The 18,160-nt window shown below is 48.0% G+C and overlaps 1 protein-coding gene across 1 annotated transcript in view; it reads right to left on the minus strand.

Annotated features, from left to right (window-relative positions):
• Myrip (myosin VIIA and Rab interacting protein) overlaps positions 1-18,160 on the minus strand; it is a 137,844-nt gene that overhangs the window by 30,109 nt on the left and 89,575 nt on the right. The window contains exons 4-9 of the mRNA XM_028767384.1: positions 17,176-17,256; positions 14,366-14,463; positions 14,099-14,179; positions 11,919-12,065; positions 8,937-9,090; positions 5,649-6,274 (exon numbers count right to left, since the gene is read on the minus strand). Coding sequence (XP_028623217.1) covers positions 5,649-6,274; positions 8,937-9,090; positions 11,919-12,065; positions 14,099-14,179; positions 14,366-14,463; positions 17,176-17,256 — 1,187 coding nt within the window. The remainder of the gene's footprint in view (positions 1-5,648; positions 6,275-8,936; positions 9,091-11,918; positions 12,066-14,098; positions 14,180-14,365; positions 14,464-17,175; positions 17,257-18,160) is intronic.

Raw genomic sequence — 18,160 nt, forward strand, 5'->3', positions numbered from 1 at the left:
TGTGGGTATATGCATGTGAGTGCAGTGCCTGTGGAGGCCAGAAGAGGGCATCATATTCAGTGGAGCTGGAATTATAGGCAGTTGTAAGCTGATTTGTGGGTACTGGGAACTGAACTTGTCCTGTGCAAGAGCAGAAAGGACTCTTAACTGCTGAGCCTTCTCTCTAGGCCTGTGTCAAGCCATTCTTAGAAGCTGATGCTGAACTCAGCAAGTTAGAATACAAATGGAATTCAGTTCTTACAGACGGGAGTCATGATCTAGAAAATCATATATGACAAACGTTAAGCCATCTCAAAATTAAGAAATATATCAATGTGATTAACAGCGTTAATAGATTTGAGAAGAAAACTGTCCAGGCACGGGGCTCACACTTAGAGTCACAGCACTTGGGAGCCTGAAACTGAGAGGCTGAAGTTAAGGTCACTTGTGCGTTCTGGGCCATCTGGGCGCCATAGTGAGAAGACCCTGTCTTATGAAACCAAATCAAATCAAAAGCCCATTCCTGACTTACATCGTTTGGGGCCACAAAAGGCTTCTTAGTTTTGATAAGAGCTGCACAACTGGAAGCAAGCAGCAGACCTGACTGTGAACCACTGGGCGGGTCACCAAGGAAGAAAGACCCTGCCCGCTGCTACGATTTCACAGTGAGCGCAGGCTGTTGCCACTGCAGGAAGACAGGAAAAGGGATGACTGCAAAGACGGAAAAGACCAAAGTGTCCCTGGCCTTTCCGATTCCAGCTACTCATGAGGCCGAAGCTGAGGAAGACAGTGAATTCAAGGCTGACTGCGCAACTTAAAGAGATTCTGTCTCCAAAGCAAAGAAGGTCCTCAGAGGAAGAGAAGGAGGAAGGAGACTGGAGAGAGAGAGAGCTCTGTGGCAGAGTACTCACCAGTACGCATGAGTTCATTATTTGTAGATAATTAGAATAGCTAAGAACACCACATGAAAGACTAGCGGAATTAACAAAAGATCCATTAGAGCGCTAAGTTATTACAGAACAAAGTCAGTGTCGTTCTATAGGCGCTGATCAGAACACATGACAGATGAAGAAACTCTCACTTACAGCATCATTAAAATGTAAATTAAAAATTACTTAACAGGAAAAGCATGAGGGGGTTTGAACAAAAGTCTAAAAACTTTCCAAGTGCTGGACAATCCTGGATGGAAAAGCTCAGTTTTACAAAGACATAAATTATTCCTAAGTATATGCATATACTCAGCACAACCCAATACAACTTGTGTTTTTTTTTTTTTCAAATTGAACAGATTTTAAGAAAGCAATTATATGAGTAAAGGTTTGAGAGATGCCAAGAGAGTTTTAGAAAATGATGTAAGTATCAACCAACGTAACATGGGTGGGGGAGAAGGGGTGGGGGAGGGGAGGCTCACCAGACAGCAACATGTACTGTAGAGAATTTATAATGAAAACAGTAAGATCTGTACAAGAAGAGAACAAAGAATAGACACATGGCAACAAAGTAAACTTCATGTGTAAAGAAGGTATCTCATGCCAGCCGATACATGGAGGCTGGCTTATTAATGATATGGAAACAAATAACTTGGAAAAAAAAAAAGCTAGCTCTTACTTCACACCCAGACAAGCAAAGCCTATCTGAGTCTTGATGGAAAATACAGACCTGCAAAGCATCATGAAAAAGTATAAGCTTGAGAATTAATGGCTTTGGCTAACAAAATGATAAAGGAGACAATTAGCAGGATCTCATGTAGCCCAGGCTGGCCTTGAACTCAACTCACCATGTAGCTGAGGATGACCTCACATACCTGAGCCTCCTGCCTCTACTTACCAAGTGCTGGGATTGCAGGTGTGTGCCATCATGCCTGACTTATGTGATGCTGGGATCCACCCCAGTTCCTTAAGCCAGCCAGACAAACACTCTGCCAACCGAAGTACCTGATCCCACCTAACCATCGCTATTAAGCAAAACGTTTATATGTAAGATGTACTTAAGCACATGCCTTTAATCTTAGCATCTGGGAGGCAGAGGCAGGAGGATATCTGTGAGTTTGAAGAAAGCCTAGTGAGTTCCAGGCAAGGCTGTTTATTGAGTCCCCGTCTCAAAACATCAAAATATAAGATAAATATATCTGAGAGAGGTGACAGGTAAAACATAATATACTTTTCATAGGAGAAAAAAATGAGAACAGTTTTAAAACTAGGGAAGAAAGAATCTCAGTGGAAACCATGCAAATGTTCACTAAAAAAGTTTTGTTTTTTGTTTTTTTTTTCCTCACATGGAATTGGCATGAATTGAACAGGCTGCTAATGACATCGTTGACAAGTGCGAAATGCACGCATAAGCTGTCGTGGCTATGCAAATAGCTATGAGGACCGAGAGCTTAATTTGACAGCTCTTTAAAGTTTGCACAACGGCACTCTGTGGGCCTGTCTGCAGCCTGAAAGCGTGGATAATATCTTTACACATCCATCACTGTGGGACAAGGAAGAGCCAGTGGCACCCAAGTGGGGTTTGGAAGCTACTCAGTCCGCTGGAGTTTGTCACCAGCATTGTAACTTAGAATTGTCTGTGAGTGGCAGGAGACATTGACACAAAGACAGCATTTGGGGACTGCGGAGGTGTCCAGCGATTAAGAGCGCTTCCTGTTCTTGGAGAGGACATGAATCTGGTTCCCAACATCTATGTTTGGCTGCTCCACTCACATGTACAAACTCAAACTCACCCCTCCACCAACGGACCTAATTAAATATGATAATTAATAAAAGACTTTTAATGCGTTTATTGCTGTTCTTAATATGTGTGTGTGTGTGTGTGTGTGTGTAAGAGAGAGGGCATTCTGGCAGTGATCTGTCTCTGCCCCATTAGCTCAGGGATTACAAACCTGTACCACCATGCCTGGGTTTTTATATGTGTCTGAGATGAGACGTGGGTGCAAGGCAAGCACTTTACCCACTAAGCTATCTCCCCAGAGCCCGGTTTTAACTTTTCTACAGACGATGTGTTCTTCATTGCCTGCATTCTGGGTAAGCTGATACCCTGTTCTTGGTACACTGTCTTCCTGAAAGCTTCTGTACTTGGAATGCCCAGATGGGTGTGGGCCAACCTCTCTGTATCATTTATGGCTGAGAGTTAGAGAGAAGTGGAAGAAGATGGACAGACAGCATGATGCCAGACACAGACAGACCTGCTGAGTTACAGTTTTAAGTCTACTGCATGCCTATGAACACAGAGAGATGGCTGTACTTGAGAGTTTTATGTCAACTCGACACAAGTAAGGTCATCTGGAAACGGGAACCTTGATTGAGAAAATGCCTCCATAACATGGGGTTGTGGGCAAGCCTGTACGGTGCTTTCTTAATTAGTGATTGATGGGGGACGGTCCAGCCCATTATGGGAGGGGTCATCCCTGGGGTGGTGTCCTGGGTTCTACAAGAAAGCAGGCTGAGCAAGTCGTGACAGCAAACTAGTAGAAAGCTCCCCTCCATGGCCTCTGTGTCAGCTCCTCCTTCCAGGACCCTGCCCTGTGTGAGTTCCTGTCCTGACCTCCTTGGATGATGAACAGGGACGTGGAAATGTAAGCCAAATCAACCCTTTCCCCTCCGGTTTTCTTTTGGTCATGGTGTTTCATCATGGCAATAGAAAATAGCCTCACACAAAATACACCTTTAGGGGTCCGGGGTGGAGAGAATAGCATTGAGTTAATTTGTTCATTTTTATTTTATTTTAAATTATTTGTGACACTTTGTCTGAATGTGCACCACATGTGTACATGTGCCCTTTGTGTCAGATCTTCTGGAACTGGAGTTACTGGGTGCTGCCTGGTGTGGGCACTGGAAACTAAATCCAGGCGCTCTTTAAGGGCAGTGAGCGTTCTTAACTGCTGAGCCATCTCTTCAGCCCTGTCTGTTTTCTGGGATGGGGGTATGTGTTTTACTATATAGACCGGAACTTGCTATGTAGTACAGGCTAGCCCCCAATACATTATCCTCCTGCCTTTGGAGTACTGGGATCATTGGCATGTGCTACCATGCCTGGCAGGAAATGCCACTGGGATACTCTAATACTTGTATATTATAGTTTTGTATATGTATTATAATACAATATTTATACAAATATAAATATTTAATATTTGTATATTATAGCAGGTCATTTCCTTTGTCTTATGTTAATTTATTTATATTTTTCTGAATAAATATGTAATTTTTATTTTATTTCAACCTGGTGTGTGTGTTTTGGAGGAGGCAGAGATGAGAGCTGCCCTATGAAAGGAAACTTCAGGTTTGAACACCCAGGGCAGCGTAGCAGCATCTCCACCTAGTGGCTATGAGAGGGTACTGCTACTTACTAAAGGTCCTTCCAAGGGAGGAGAGGCAAGGAGGGTAACAGGCAGCTTCTGGCCAGCCTCTGGCCTCTCCCTAAAGGTGCTGTTCTGGTCACCAGGCCAGAACATTGGCTTTATTTTTGTCAACTTGACACAGGCCAGAATCATCTGGGAAGAGGTTGAGAAAATCCCTCTCCAGATTGCCCTGTGGGCAAGACATTGTTTGGATTGATGATTAAAGTGGGAGGGCTCACTGCGCCACTTCTGGGCCAGTGGTCCTCGGTTGTATGAGAAAGCAGGCTGAGCAAACTATGAGGAGCAGGCTAGTAAGCAGCACTCCTCCATGGCCTCTGCCTCAGCGTCTGTCTCCACGTTCCTTCCGTCTGAGCTCTGGCCGTGACTTTCCTCAGTGACAAAGCATGACGTAAGCAGACACGACCCCACGCCCCCTCCTCTCAAATTGCTTCTGGTCATGGTGCTTCATCTCATTAATACAAAGCCTGACAACGACAGGTGCCGTTCAAAGACCGAAGCCTGCGCAGGAGTCTGAAGCCTCTTTGTAGTTCATAGAAGCCTCGGGCACCCGTTTTGAATCATGCAATGATTAGGAATCCTCCTTGGATATATATCGTGCCTTAGTTTTTAAAAAATTAACTAGTCTGTGTGTGTGTATGTGTGTGCATGGTTGTGTGTGTGAGGGTGTGTGTGTTGAAAATATAGAGGCCAGAGATTAACCTCAGGTGTTTCGTCAGGTGGCATCCACCTTTTTTTTTTTTTTTTTTGAGACAAGGTCTCTCACTGGCCTGGGGCTGAGTAGGCTAGGCTGTCGGAGTGGTGACTGTGTGAAGTCCCCTGTCCCTGTCTTCCCAGCACCAGAATAGCACTGTGCTTGGTTTTTTCTGTAGGCGGTGATTGAACTCAGGTCTTCAAGCTTACACAGTGAGCCCTTTTCCAACTGAGCCTTCTCTCCAGCCCTGCCCCGGCTCTCTCCCATGTTCCCTTTCTCTTCATTCTGTCCATCATGAACTGAAGAAGTTCCCACCATCGACATGTTCTGGTTAAGCTCAAGAGACACAGCACCCACACAGAAGCTTCCAAAGAGATGAGCTTCCAAGTGACAGCTCAAGGTGTGTGTGTCTGTGTTTCTTCACAGTGACAAGAAAGTCTAATGCTAGGACAAATTGACACTGAGGGTTGATGTGGCCTGCCTCCGGTCACTCGGCTGCTTGGCAGCAGGACCAATTAGAATCTTAGATAGCAGAGCCCAAACCCAGGGTCTCTAGGGCACCACATGTGGAGAAGGGTCATCCTACTTTCAAAGTATGTGTGTGTTTGCAGGTTTCTTTACCTGAGCTGTGTGCAGAGCCTGTGGATGGGCACCAGGTGAAGGCAGCCCCCTGTTTGACTCCTCTGGGCCCATTCGGGCCCTTCTCCACCTCCTGGCTCTCCTCTCTGCAGTGCGGAGCGTCTCCTCTGGATCACTACTGTCGGAAGTCTCTCCACCAGCTACCTGAGGATTGAAATTGACATCCAGGTCTCCCTGGAGGTGCATCTTCTCTGCTGCAGGGTTCTTGGGGGCCTTTCTCTGCAGCCAGGACAGCTTAGCCCGGCAGCCAGCTTCCTGAGATGAGCTGGTGGAGGATGTCTCTGAATCCGAGCACATGGCCTCAGGGTTTGAGGGAGAGGTGGCTAAGGGACCTTGGCCAGAACTCTGGGCTTGTGCAGGTTGAGGCTGGGGTTGCTTGAGCCTGCCCTGGGATGGCGGGCACAGCTTACTCAAGGCTTTGCTGTAATCAAAGTCTTCCTCACTGTCAGAACCTATCTCATCGTAGGCAGATGTCACACTGGATGCCACCTCCAGGGCCTGAAAGGTTCCACTCTTCGGTTTGGCCAGCAGGCGGGTTGGGGGCTGTCTACCATTGTCCTTCAAGGTCATCCAGTTGCCATCGGGGCTCTGCAAAAGTGGGGCTAGATCTGTGGGGTACAGGTGAGAAAGAAACAAGGAGTGTCCATTAATACTGTAGGAGCGAGCTGGGAGGTACATGTCGTCTCCCTCGAGACTCCTGTGAGACTGTGGGGCGAGCGCCTTAGGGAGACCAGGAGTGCACACCCAACTCGCAGGATGTTAAGAGCTATACACAGGTACCATCAGTATCAGCTTCTCCCATCCAAGGCGGGGCAGAGAGGCTGTAAGAGACGGGGGATGGGCGGAGAGCTTTTAATGAGAGCATGGCTGTTGCACACATCAGCTTACAGGGGCCATGGCTCCCTGCCTGACACCTTCACAGTATCAAGTCTGTGAAATTTCAAGTGCAGATGGGAGAGGGGCTCACAGGGTCTCACCCCTAGCAGGGAGCAATTGGCAGTTGATGGCTGCCAATGGAGGCAGAGTCACTGTCTTTGGAGATGTGGAGCGTGGCAGGTTGTTGCTGCTCTAGTACTAACTAAACTCCGATGGTGACGATGATGAAGATGGTCTGACATGAAATTGGAGGAAAATGGGTTGAGGGGTGCTGAGGAGGGGGTAACTGGGAGAAGGTGATGGAGGCGGGTATAATCAAAATACACACATGAAAAATTTGGTAAAGATATTATTAAAACAGAGACTCTTCAAGGATCCCTGGGGGCCTTGCAGACGGAGTGAGACCGGAGACACGGTCCCTTTCCTGCCTCCTGAGAGAGCTGTCCCACACTGTTCTAAGGCTGGCAGAAGGGGAGGGAGAGCTACAGCAGCCGGGCTAAGGTCTTGTTTTTTGACATCGGCCATCTGTACCTTAGGTTCCCAGCTCCCTGCCCCCTCGCACGTCCCAAGGCCAAGATGGATTGATTCTAATGGCTCCTTTCCTCACAGCCACTTGTGAACAGGCTGCCATAGTGAAATGGCAGATCCAAGAGTGGAGCTTGGAGTTGGAGAAGTGGTCCAGTGGTTAGAGCTCTCGCTACTCTTCCAGAGGACCCAGGTTCAATTCCTAGTGCCACTATTGTGTCTTACTATAGTCTGTGACTCCAATTCCAGGGGATCTGATGCCCTTTACTGGCGTTCAAGGGTACTGCATACATGGGCACATACACACAAAACACCAAAATAATAAATAATGTTAGAAACAGATCCAGGGCTGAACCCTGGTTACCGGCAGAAGGCCTCAGGTCAGACAGAAACTCAGCCTGTTTCCTGTGACTGTGAAGCTTCCCATATCCAAAGAGAGGGAGGCAGAGGAGAAGCCTTTCCAGACACAGCTCCCACCTCCTGGGCGGGTCAGGAATTATGGGGCTTGTACTCTAGTATACAATATACGGAGGGATGAGATTCAACCAGCTGAGACCCAGGGACAGAGAGGAGAGGGAGATGAAGAGGAGAGAAGAAATGAGAGACAGAGAGGAGAGAAAGGAGAGGAAAGAGAGAGGAGGGAGAGATGAGGGAAGAGAAAGAGGTAGGGGGTGAGAGGAAAGTGGCAGAAGCTAGGGATGTGGGAGAAGCTGGGGATGTGGGAGAAGTGGGAGAAGCTGGGGATGTGGGAGAAGCTGGGGATGTGGGAGAAGTGGGAGAAGTGGGGGATGTGGGAGAAGCTGGGGATGTGGGAAAAGCTGGGGATGTGGGAGAAGTGGGGGATGGGAGAGGTGGGGAGGGGTAGAACGTGGGAGAAGATGGGAAGTGGGCATCTGTGTATCTGAATGATGAATCTAGGGATAAAAGACACTCAACAGAAACCCTGAAACCACAGACAGAGCACTGTCATTGCTGTGCTGTAGCTGGGCAGTCTTCACCCACCAGGCACCAGGGGTTAAGAGGAAAGTGACCTCTCACAGAAAATCTTTAGATTGACAAGACAGTTGACATTTCCAGTTCTTCACACGAGGTGGATTTTGCTCATAGACTGTTGGTTGGTTATAGACAGGGAATGGCAGCTAGTCTTCAGACGTTTATTCCTAGGGTGGTCACTTTGCCATTAAGTATCTTTGCTACTCAGGGAAGGGATCTGGGTCCGGCCTACAACAGTTTGTGAATACCACTGACAGCTGCTACATATAACAACATGCGGGTTCATGTTCTGCTGTACATATGTGCTTACTAGGTAAGGGACAGACCCCAGAGTATGGGGCTCCAAGGCCCTTGGCTTCTGTTTTCATGGTCACAGCCATGGCCTGAGAGCTTAGAAAAGTAACTGAGCTAATTTCAACCTCTTCATTTCATGAGACTATGTAAGACGTCGGTGTGAGTTCTAGCCCCTAAGGAAGAGGCAGAACATTCTAGAATAAGCAGGAAGAACATATAGGTACAACTGAACCACAATGTCATCCTAAGATGTATCAAGATATCAGAGATCCTTTCACACACACACACATGTGCACACATACACACACACACACACTTACAGGAGGAGGGGCTCAACGGCCATGTGATAGCTAGCAAAACCCCCAAACAGCACTTGTGAAACCTACTTGGAGCCAGGGAGTGGTTGTGTATACCTATAATCTCAGCATTTAGAAGCAGAGGCAGGAGGATCAAGTATTCAAGACCATTCTTGGCTGTATAAGGAGTTGGGGACCAGCCTGGGCTCCATGAGGTATTGTCTCAAAACAAAGCAAACAAACAAACAAACCAATACACCAGCACCAACAACAAGAAAAACATTACTTGTTCCATCCAGTCCATCCATGCTCCTCCAGCTGGGCAGAGCAGACTCCTCCAGCAGACGCTGGGCACGGTCCTTGGGCTGCCTTGGTGCAGCCTCTGCTGAACTGGTCTTCAGAGTGTCTTCAGTAGTAAAGGAGAATGCAGACTGAGACCTCTGTGGAAAGAGGGAGGTACGAGCTTAAAGCACAGCCCCAGGCTGAAGGTCTTTGGCTCAGGAGTGAACATAGCCCCATAAGCAGAGGACGCTCCGCAGTGAGGCTGTTTTCCTCAGCAAGGCTCAGGAGCTCAGCACAGGAGGTGTTTGTTTTGAACACTGGTAGGCTTAGGAGGAAAAGGACATTGACTTAGCTATGAAGAGCAGCCACGAGAACAGGTAACAGATCCTTGAGCACAGCATCTTCCTGCCTGGTTGCCATGTCACCCACTCTCCCGCCCCAGGGACAAGGGCTCTTTTTGCCTCTCCTACCACAGGAGAGAGCCGAGGAGACGCAGAGCCTCTCTCAGAGATATGTGAGCAAGTGTGACAGGATCTGAAGCTGAACGCAGGAATCATCCTCCCGGGGCTGGAATTTCTGCCACAGCCTTGGGCCCGTAATCTGGAATCTTCCTCTTACTATGTGCTCACAGTATATTTCAGGGTACGTGACAGTTGGGGAGAGGGCTCGGTCAGAGAAGTGCTTGCTTTGTATGAAAAAACCATGTCACACACCCAGAATCCACTTAAAAGCCAGGTGTGGCCAAGTGTGGTGGTATGCATCTTTTATTCTAGTACTGGGAGGCAGAGATACCAGGTCCCTGGGGCTTGCTGGCCAGCGAATCTAGTTCACCTGGTGAGCAGCAGGCTAGTAAAGGAGTCTGTCTCAAAACATACAATGTGGACAACTTCTGAGGCATGACACCCGAGTCCTTTGCACACAACCTGCACACACTCATGCATCTAAACACACTCACATGCATGTCCACGCACATGAGTGTTTAGAACAGAACAGAACAGACAGCAAAACTCAGCAAGGCGTGCTGGGGTAACAGCTGCTGTACATGGCTGGGTTTTGGGAAGGGGTGCCGTTCTCAGTAAGCTTAGCTTCAAAGGACTCTTAGCCTGGGAAAAGGCTCCACACCCAGCATGTTCAGGTGCTCTCAGCACTGCTGGGAATGTGGCACAAACTATTGTGGGCTTAGGGTCACAGGAAACGGCTAATACTCTCCCGGAAGACCTGGGGGGCCATGTAAGAAGATGGGCTTGAAAGTGGGAGATGGGGTAACAGAAAAAGACATCCCATGCAGCAAGGTCCTCCTTGTAGGAGAGTTAAACAGGTACACGCTGAGGTATGCAACCTCACTTCGTCCCCAGGACACAAGAGCTGCCGTCTGTGTGTCTAGAATCCGGAATGGTTTTGATGATGTTGCTCAACAATATAGGGTGGGGGTGGGGAGTCATCTGTGATTTTGCTAAATTCTCAACAGGAAGAAAGAGGCCCCAGTCATTGCAATGAGAACTGCTTCCAGCAGGTGGCATTGCAGCAATGTCTTTACTCAGCCATCTTTGGGGTCTTTGTGTGCCTACCAGCAAGTGTTGGGGTCACTTCAGTATTCTGCTTTCTCACTATTTTGACTCATTCTTTCCCACCCGTGGCCTCTGCTTTTTTTCTTTCAGGTTTTACCCATACAAGCATCTGAGGGAGATGCAAGGGTGGGCACAATTGGGGGACCTAGGTTAGAGAGAGCGCGTAGGGCCTGGGAGGCCTGAGCCCACAGCTCCTGGATGTTCATGTCAGCGAGACCTAAGGTGAGACCTGGACGATGACAGACCTGAAGGAGTCCTGCCCTTTTACTATGTAGGCAATAGCTAACCAGGGGTCACAGTCAGCTCCTCCTGCATCGGGACCTTCGGGAATTTTAACTATTCAAAGGCTCTGTTTCCTCAACGCAAAGGTTTCAGCTCTGCACTGGTGTGAGCGAGTAGAGCCTCTGTGCACTGGGCAAGATTGCTCTTGCCTTGATCGTGCAAAGACCTGAGTTTGATTCTTGGAAGCCACTTTTAAAAGTTGGACATAGCAGGGCACACTCATAATCCCAGCGTTGGTAAGGTGGAAACAGAGAGTCCCTGGGGATTGGCAGCTGGCTTAGCTGAATTGGTGAATTCCAGATCAGAGAGAGAAAACCCCATCTCAAAAAATCAAGGTTGACTGTGCTCGACACCTGAAATTGACCTCTGGCCTCTACACACACACCTGCACACAGGTACACACACATTCACACCTGCATACCTACACACAGGTACACACATATTAACACCTGCACACAGGCACACACACATATGCACACCTACACACAGGTACACACACATATGCACACTTACGCACAGGTATACACATATTAACACCTACACACAGGTACACACACATATGCACACTTATGCACAGGTACACACATATTAACACCTACACACAGGTACACACACATTCACACCTGCACACAGATACAAACACATGTACACTTGCACACAGGCACACACATACATGCATACCTACACACAAGTGCACACACATGTAAACCTTCACACAGGTATACACACATTCACACCTGCACACATATACAAACACATGTACACTTGCACACAGGCACACACACATTCAAGCCAGCATACCGACACACACACCTGCACACAGGTACACATACATGTATACTTGCACACAGATACATAGACACGCACACCTGTCTACACACACGGCCTATGGACATCTTCACAGTCTTTAAATTGGTCTCAACGTAAAAGTCTCCAGCAGCCTGCACTTTCTCTCAGAGTCTCACTCTCCCTTGTACTCTACCTGCTCCTCTTGCACACTCCTGGACCTCCTCTAGGACCCGGAGAGCACACTCAACTGCAGATGGCATAAGGCGCATTCCCCCTTTCTGTGGGAGAATAGCTCTGAGTCACAGGTGTGCAGGATCTGTGTGGGGTGGCAGTGCTGTGTGACTTACCCAGAGGGCGGCGCGTGCTTTGTGTCGTCCTGGAGGGGCCATGGTCCCCTCACCCCTGGCCTTTACACTGCCACTCTGGGGGCGTGGCCACTCTGGCTCCTCCTCTTCGGCTCGCAGCTCAACCTTATCCTTCTGCTTTCTTATAATCTGGGGAAATGGAGGACAAGATCACCTTCGGGATGTTTCTCCAGCCACCCAGAAGCTTAGTCAGCTCCAACATTTCAGCTCCACCTTGTGTTGGAACGGCACACAGTCTCAATGACCTACAGCTGCTGTCTGACAAATACAGCCACCCCCTCGACCTGCAGGGGACTGGCTCTGGGAATCAGCCTCCCTCACTAAAGTGCTTGCTGTGTTTGAGCCCCAGAACCCTTGTAAAAACGGTGGGCACAGTGGTTCACGGATATAATTGAGGCTCACTGGCCAGCCAACTTAGCCTAATCAGTGGGTCCCAGGTCCCAGTGAGAGACTGTATATCAAAAATCAAAACGGATGGAACTTGAGGAACGATACCTGAGGTAGATTTAACATGGTGTGCTTGCTTAGAGGAACTATACATCTCTCAATCCGTGTCAGATCGTCTTCAAGTCACTCACGGTCACTGACGTGACACGAGTTATTAAAATAGCTGCTGTTTGGGGAACGATACTGAATAACAAGTCTACAGATTAAGTAAAGATGCAGCTGTCACAGGTGTAACCATGTCGGTACACGAAGAGGAACCAGGAGATGATGTGCAAATGACAGGTGTAGGAAGGGACTTGGGCTTTGGGACAGCGGAAGACTACAGTGGCTAAGCTCAAGTGCTTTTCTGTCCATGTGGACTTAGCCCACTGCTTGGCACAGGAAGTTCAAGCTGTCCTTAGTGGAACCTTCTGGAAATCCTCTTCCCACATATACTGGCTCCTTGGTTTTGGAGGCTGGAGTGTGTAGGCTTTCTGATAGCCACAGCTTTTCACCCCGCATTAGACTCCATGCTGGGGACTACGGATACCCTGGATCTGCTATTCCTCGGGGTAATTCTGAGCAATGCTCACTGCCATTCTCCCCATCTGACAGCTGAGAACACTGTCCAGAGACAGTTGTGCATTAGCTAGAGCTGCATAGAACATAGGCCCTGGAATCTCTGGATATAGGTCTTGAGGAAGTATCTAGAAGCCTTGGGGAGTGGCCGATCCCCAGGTCCCTTTTGCCATCAGCTGTGCTGGTAGAGCCATGTGCAGTGAGCGATCCTGTTGGAAGAGATTCTTCCAGTCCCCTACCTTCTACAGATGAGACAGCTGAGAAAAGGGCAAGCTGTCAAGACAGAATTCTTCAGTAAGTATTTGTTTACATGTTTGTGTGTTCATACAACTGGGGAGGCCAGAAGTCAACCTTGGGTGTCTTCCTCAGTCTTCCTCCATTTTTTATTTCAGATAGGGTCTTATATTGAGGCTGGATTTTGCTGACTTGGGGCCAGGCTGGCCAGTCAGTGAAGCCCAGGGACCCACATCCCCTGGGATGGAAAGCAGAAGGCACTCAGCATCCACAGCAAACATTTGATCAAGCTGAGGGATCTCCCAGCCCTCAGTGGGCTTTTAGACCACAGAGCCACAAGGAAAGGGCATTTAAGAACGAAGGTGCCTGCCAAGGCATGGACGTTGGCCCGATCAAGGCACTGCCACCATTTCAGGGCAGGTATTTGCCTTCTGGTTTTTGGAATTGTTGGGGACAGCTGGCAGACTGGATTCTCCTCCCTTCTGCAGGGTAGCCTGTGCTATGTCCTTTCTTCTAACACCCTACACTGGGCTCAAGGGCATGTGGCCCTATGGATATCTCTTGACCCATGATTGGATGAGACTTCTGGGCATCCTCAGGACTGAGGAGTGTCCTTGCTGTGTGAATAAGGCTGTCGCTGTGACTGAAAATGAAGGCTGAAGTTTCACAGGACACCTTCCTGACAGCCCTTTGTCAGGTGCCTCTCTGGGTCATCGCGTTCATGGGACATACACCCTCCCCCATCCTTTGCCCTTGAGTCCTGCCAAGCCAGTGCCTTTGAGGAGAGAGAGGACAACAGACAGAATGGAGCCTGTGGCTTTACTTATGCCCCCTTAACTTATCATAGCATGAGCAAATGGGCCCATTCTATGAGTCTCCTCTCCAGCTCCCCAGAGGCCCTGGGCTGGTCTGAATCGTCCTACCCTCTGCAGGATGGTGCCAGCCAGCTCCTCAGCCAGCTCTTGCTTGTGGTCCCGCAGGTAGCTGGCCTCGTTCTGTTTGTCCTGTGGAAGGAAGAGAATTAAGGGGCATGGGGCTCCTTGTCACAGGGGTCCCGGCAACAGTAAAGAGGGGTTACACACAGCTTTACTCAAAGATGCAGTGACATGACCCCCAACCATCAGCATTCACTCTTGATAGCCAGGATGTTCCCACCTTGTCGCCTTCCCCCACACAGAAGGAGGTCCTACCAGGCTGTCCCCATGGGACTCTGCTTTGGAAATGGCCTCCTCTATGGCTTCTTCTGCCACACGTAGGGCCACAGCCAAGGTGTCCATCATGCTGTGCCCTAGGAAGGGACAGAACACGGGACAGGTCACAACTGCCCCATGGGTTATGTATCTGCTTTCAATCCTTGGGGTTCCGGGACAGGCTCCAGCTGCTCAGGAGAGGACATGAGCCCACTGTCCTCCTTACCGACCTCGACCTCACTACTACCTCCTGCCATCCCTTGCATCCTACGCCATGGTTCTCTGAGCCTTCTCTCCTCCCTTCTCTGCCTTCCGGTTTCCCACTGAGTAACCAAGGTGGTTCCAGGGGACAGTCAGACAATAACGTTTCTCTGTCCACGTCCTTAGGCAGCATAGGCCCCATCTTGTACACTCTACCCCTGTGATGACACGGATAAAAATGGTTAAATGTCTGTGATCCTGGCTTAAAGCACACACTGAGTCCATAGACCGGCATCTGAGCACGTCTCAGTAGGAAATATTCTGGGACTCGGCTGGGAGTTCACAGCGGTAACCAACACGATAGCCCAGTGTGGTGCCGTGTGCTCACACTCCACAGACGGATCTGTGAATCTGACTGGCTAGGTAATTTCACAAACAGCAGAGCATTCCATACTGCTGAGAAAATCCTTCAGTAAAATGAAGGCAAACCCACGTGACCTTTTAAACTGGACTATACGTACACACTGCTACACTCTGCTCTTTACTTGGGTGAGAGAGACTGAACTCAGAAACCCACACTTGTGTGGTGAGTACTTGCCAACTGAGCCTGCATCAGTCATGTCGGTGGACATGTTATTCTATGTGGGAACAGTCTCTTCTCCGCACCCCCACCGCGTCAGAGTCTTGCTGTATTGGTTATGCTGGCTTTGAACTCGTAATCCTCATGCTGCAACCCTGGGCTGGGATCCCAGAGATGTACAACAGCATGCTCACTGACTGTCTCAGAGTTCACGTGACATCAGCCACAGGATCCTGGGTCTGAAAGGGATGGTGCCTGTGTCTCTCTTTCTCAATTTTAATGTATTGTTGCCATTTATAAGCTAGCCTTGTGCTAGCATATGCCAGTCTCCCGCGAGCTGCTAAAAATGATTTGTGAAATGAGACAAGGTATGAATGCACTGACTCCTTCATCACACACGAGCCAAGTTGTTAGACTCCTGGACACGCCAGTGTGGCCAGAATGAGGGATTTGGAAAATACAGTGAATTCTCTAAAACAAACCCAGCTAAGGTCAAGGCAACTCAGGGAGAGGATGTATGTGTTACAAGGTCTGTTTGACTGAACACGTTTAATGTAAGCTTTAATAAGACGAGCCCATGAGGAGAACACATACAGTGCAAGCTGAAACCGCACGAAGGGCTCCCTGGAGATGGCCGTTTCTCTCCCAACTGGCTTCTCCATGATACTCATCAATATATTAAGCTTATTCTAATTAAAATGATAATGTATGTATGTGTATCTGTCTGTGTGTGTGCATATGTATGTATGTACATATATGTATGTGTATATCTGTATGTGTTTATATGTGTATGTATGTGTCTGTCTGTATGTGTGTATGTGTTATGTGTCTCTGTGTATGTATGTGTATATGTGTGTGTGTCTGTGTCTGTGCATGTGTATGTATGTGTGTATGTGTCTCTGTGTGTGTCTCTGTGCATGTGTATGTATGTATACATGTGTGTATAATGTATGCATGTATGTGTGTCTCCGTGTGTATGTTTGTATGTGTATGTATGTATATGTATGTGATGTGTGTGTATTTATGTGTGTATATGTGTATGTATGTGTGTATGTGTGTGTATGTGATGTGTACATATTTATGTGTGTATGTGTGTTGTATCTGTGTATGTATATATATGTATATGTGTATGTGATATGTGTGTATTTATGTGTGCATGTGTATATGTATAGATATAATGTGTGTATGTCTGTGTTTCTGTGTATATGTTGTGTGTATGTATATATTATGTGTTTGTGTGTGTGTGTATATGTATGTACATGTGTATATATGTATATGTGTATATGTGATGTGTGTGTATCTGAGTATATTTATGTGTGTATGTGTGTATAGTGTGTTTGTATGTGTGTGTACATGTGTGTGTGTGCATGCTATAGCATATGTGTAGCAGTTAGAGGACAACTTGTGAGAGTCAGTTTTCTTCTTCTACCATTGGTCCGAGGGATTGAACTCAGATCATTAGGCTTGGCTGCAGGCATCTTCAGAGCTATCTCACCAATCCTGATGTGTTTTATAACAAGTATATATTAATTGTACAAAACACTAGGTTTTGTGGTGACATGTATACAATGTACTTTAACCATATCTTACCCACAAATGCATTTTCATGTAACAGGCTGCACACTCTCAGCAAACATGAGTGGGTAACTCCACTGATGTAGGGTCTAGGCTAGTCTGGTAGTCTCTGGTAGTCCTGATAGATAGGCTGAGTCCATGAACTCAGTCATTTTCCAAATAGTGGCCAGGCTAGGCATCAACCGGGCATGTGTGTGTGCCGGGGATAGTTACCAAGTCCCAGAAAGGGTTCTGATGCTGTTCTGTAATTCCTAGATGAGGGTGTTGGCATGTAATGAATGTTAGTAAATTATGGGAATAGTTTCACGGAGGAAGCGCAGGTTCCTGTCTTGATGACTGTCTTCCAATTCTAGAGCTCTCACTGGCCCGTCACAGCATGGTTATGATCCCAGCTAGCCAATGTCGGTCTTTGAGCCCTCCCACTTCTCAGCAGCTGTCAGTCAAGCAACCTTACCTTCCGACTGCCTGTAGAATGTGGAGTCACTTCCTGAAATACTCCCTTCATTCTCCAGGTTTGGTTCAAACAATCCTCCTCCTAGCGGAGAGAGGAACACAGTCATGAGAGGTCTCTGATGACACGGATGGACTTGAGCCACTGAGCTGGTGGGTCAGTCACACTGATGACACCTGCCTTGCAAATGGGTTGATGTTGCAATGATTCAGTATTTGACCTGTTGTTTTTCTCTCTGCACAATGGTTTTTAGTGCAACTGTGATGGTTTGTATATGCTTGGTCCAAGGAGTGGCACTACTAAGAGGTGTGGGCTTGTTGTAGCAGGTGTGCCACTGTGGGCGTGGGCTTAAGACCCTCCTCCTAGCTGCCTGGAAGTCAGTCTTCCACTAGCAGCTTGCAGATGAAGATGTAGAACTTTCAGCTCCCCCTGCACCATGCCAGCCTGGATGCTGCCATGTTCCTGCCTTGATGATAATGGACTGAACCTCTGAACCTGTAAGCCTGCCCTGATTACATGTTGTCCTTATAAGAGTTGCCTTGGTCGTGGTGTCTGTTCACAGCAGTAAAACCCTAAGACAGCAAGTGTACCCCTACTTTCTTCCAGTACCTTCTGCTATGGCTCGAGTATATTTTTTTTCCAAACTCATGATGCACTTTAATCCTCAATGTGATGATTTTGGCAGCGGGCCTTAACAATCGGTGACTAGACCAGGAGAACCCAACCCTAATCAGTGGATTAGTATTATCCTGGAAGTGTAGTCATTCAAGAGTGGGCCTATTAGGAATGACTCTTCTTCCTCTCTTGGTGTTTCATGTGTGACCTGCCTTTCTATCTCCTGCTCTGGATAACACAGCAAAAGAGTCATTGCCAAAGGGCCGAAGAGCTGGCACGGTAATTAAGAGAGCTTTACTGCTCTTTCAGAGGACCCGAGTTCAGTTCCCAGCACCCACATCAGGAGGCTCACAACCATCTCTAACACCCAGCA

Source organism: Grammomys surdaster, unplaced genomic scaffold, assembly GCF_004785775.1.
Source record: "Grammomys surdaster isolate TR1022 unplaced genomic scaffold, NIH_TR_1.0 172, whole genome shotgun sequence".
NCBI classification, from domain to species: Eukaryota; Metazoa; Chordata; class Mammalia; order Rodentia; family Muridae; genus Grammomys; species Grammomys surdaster.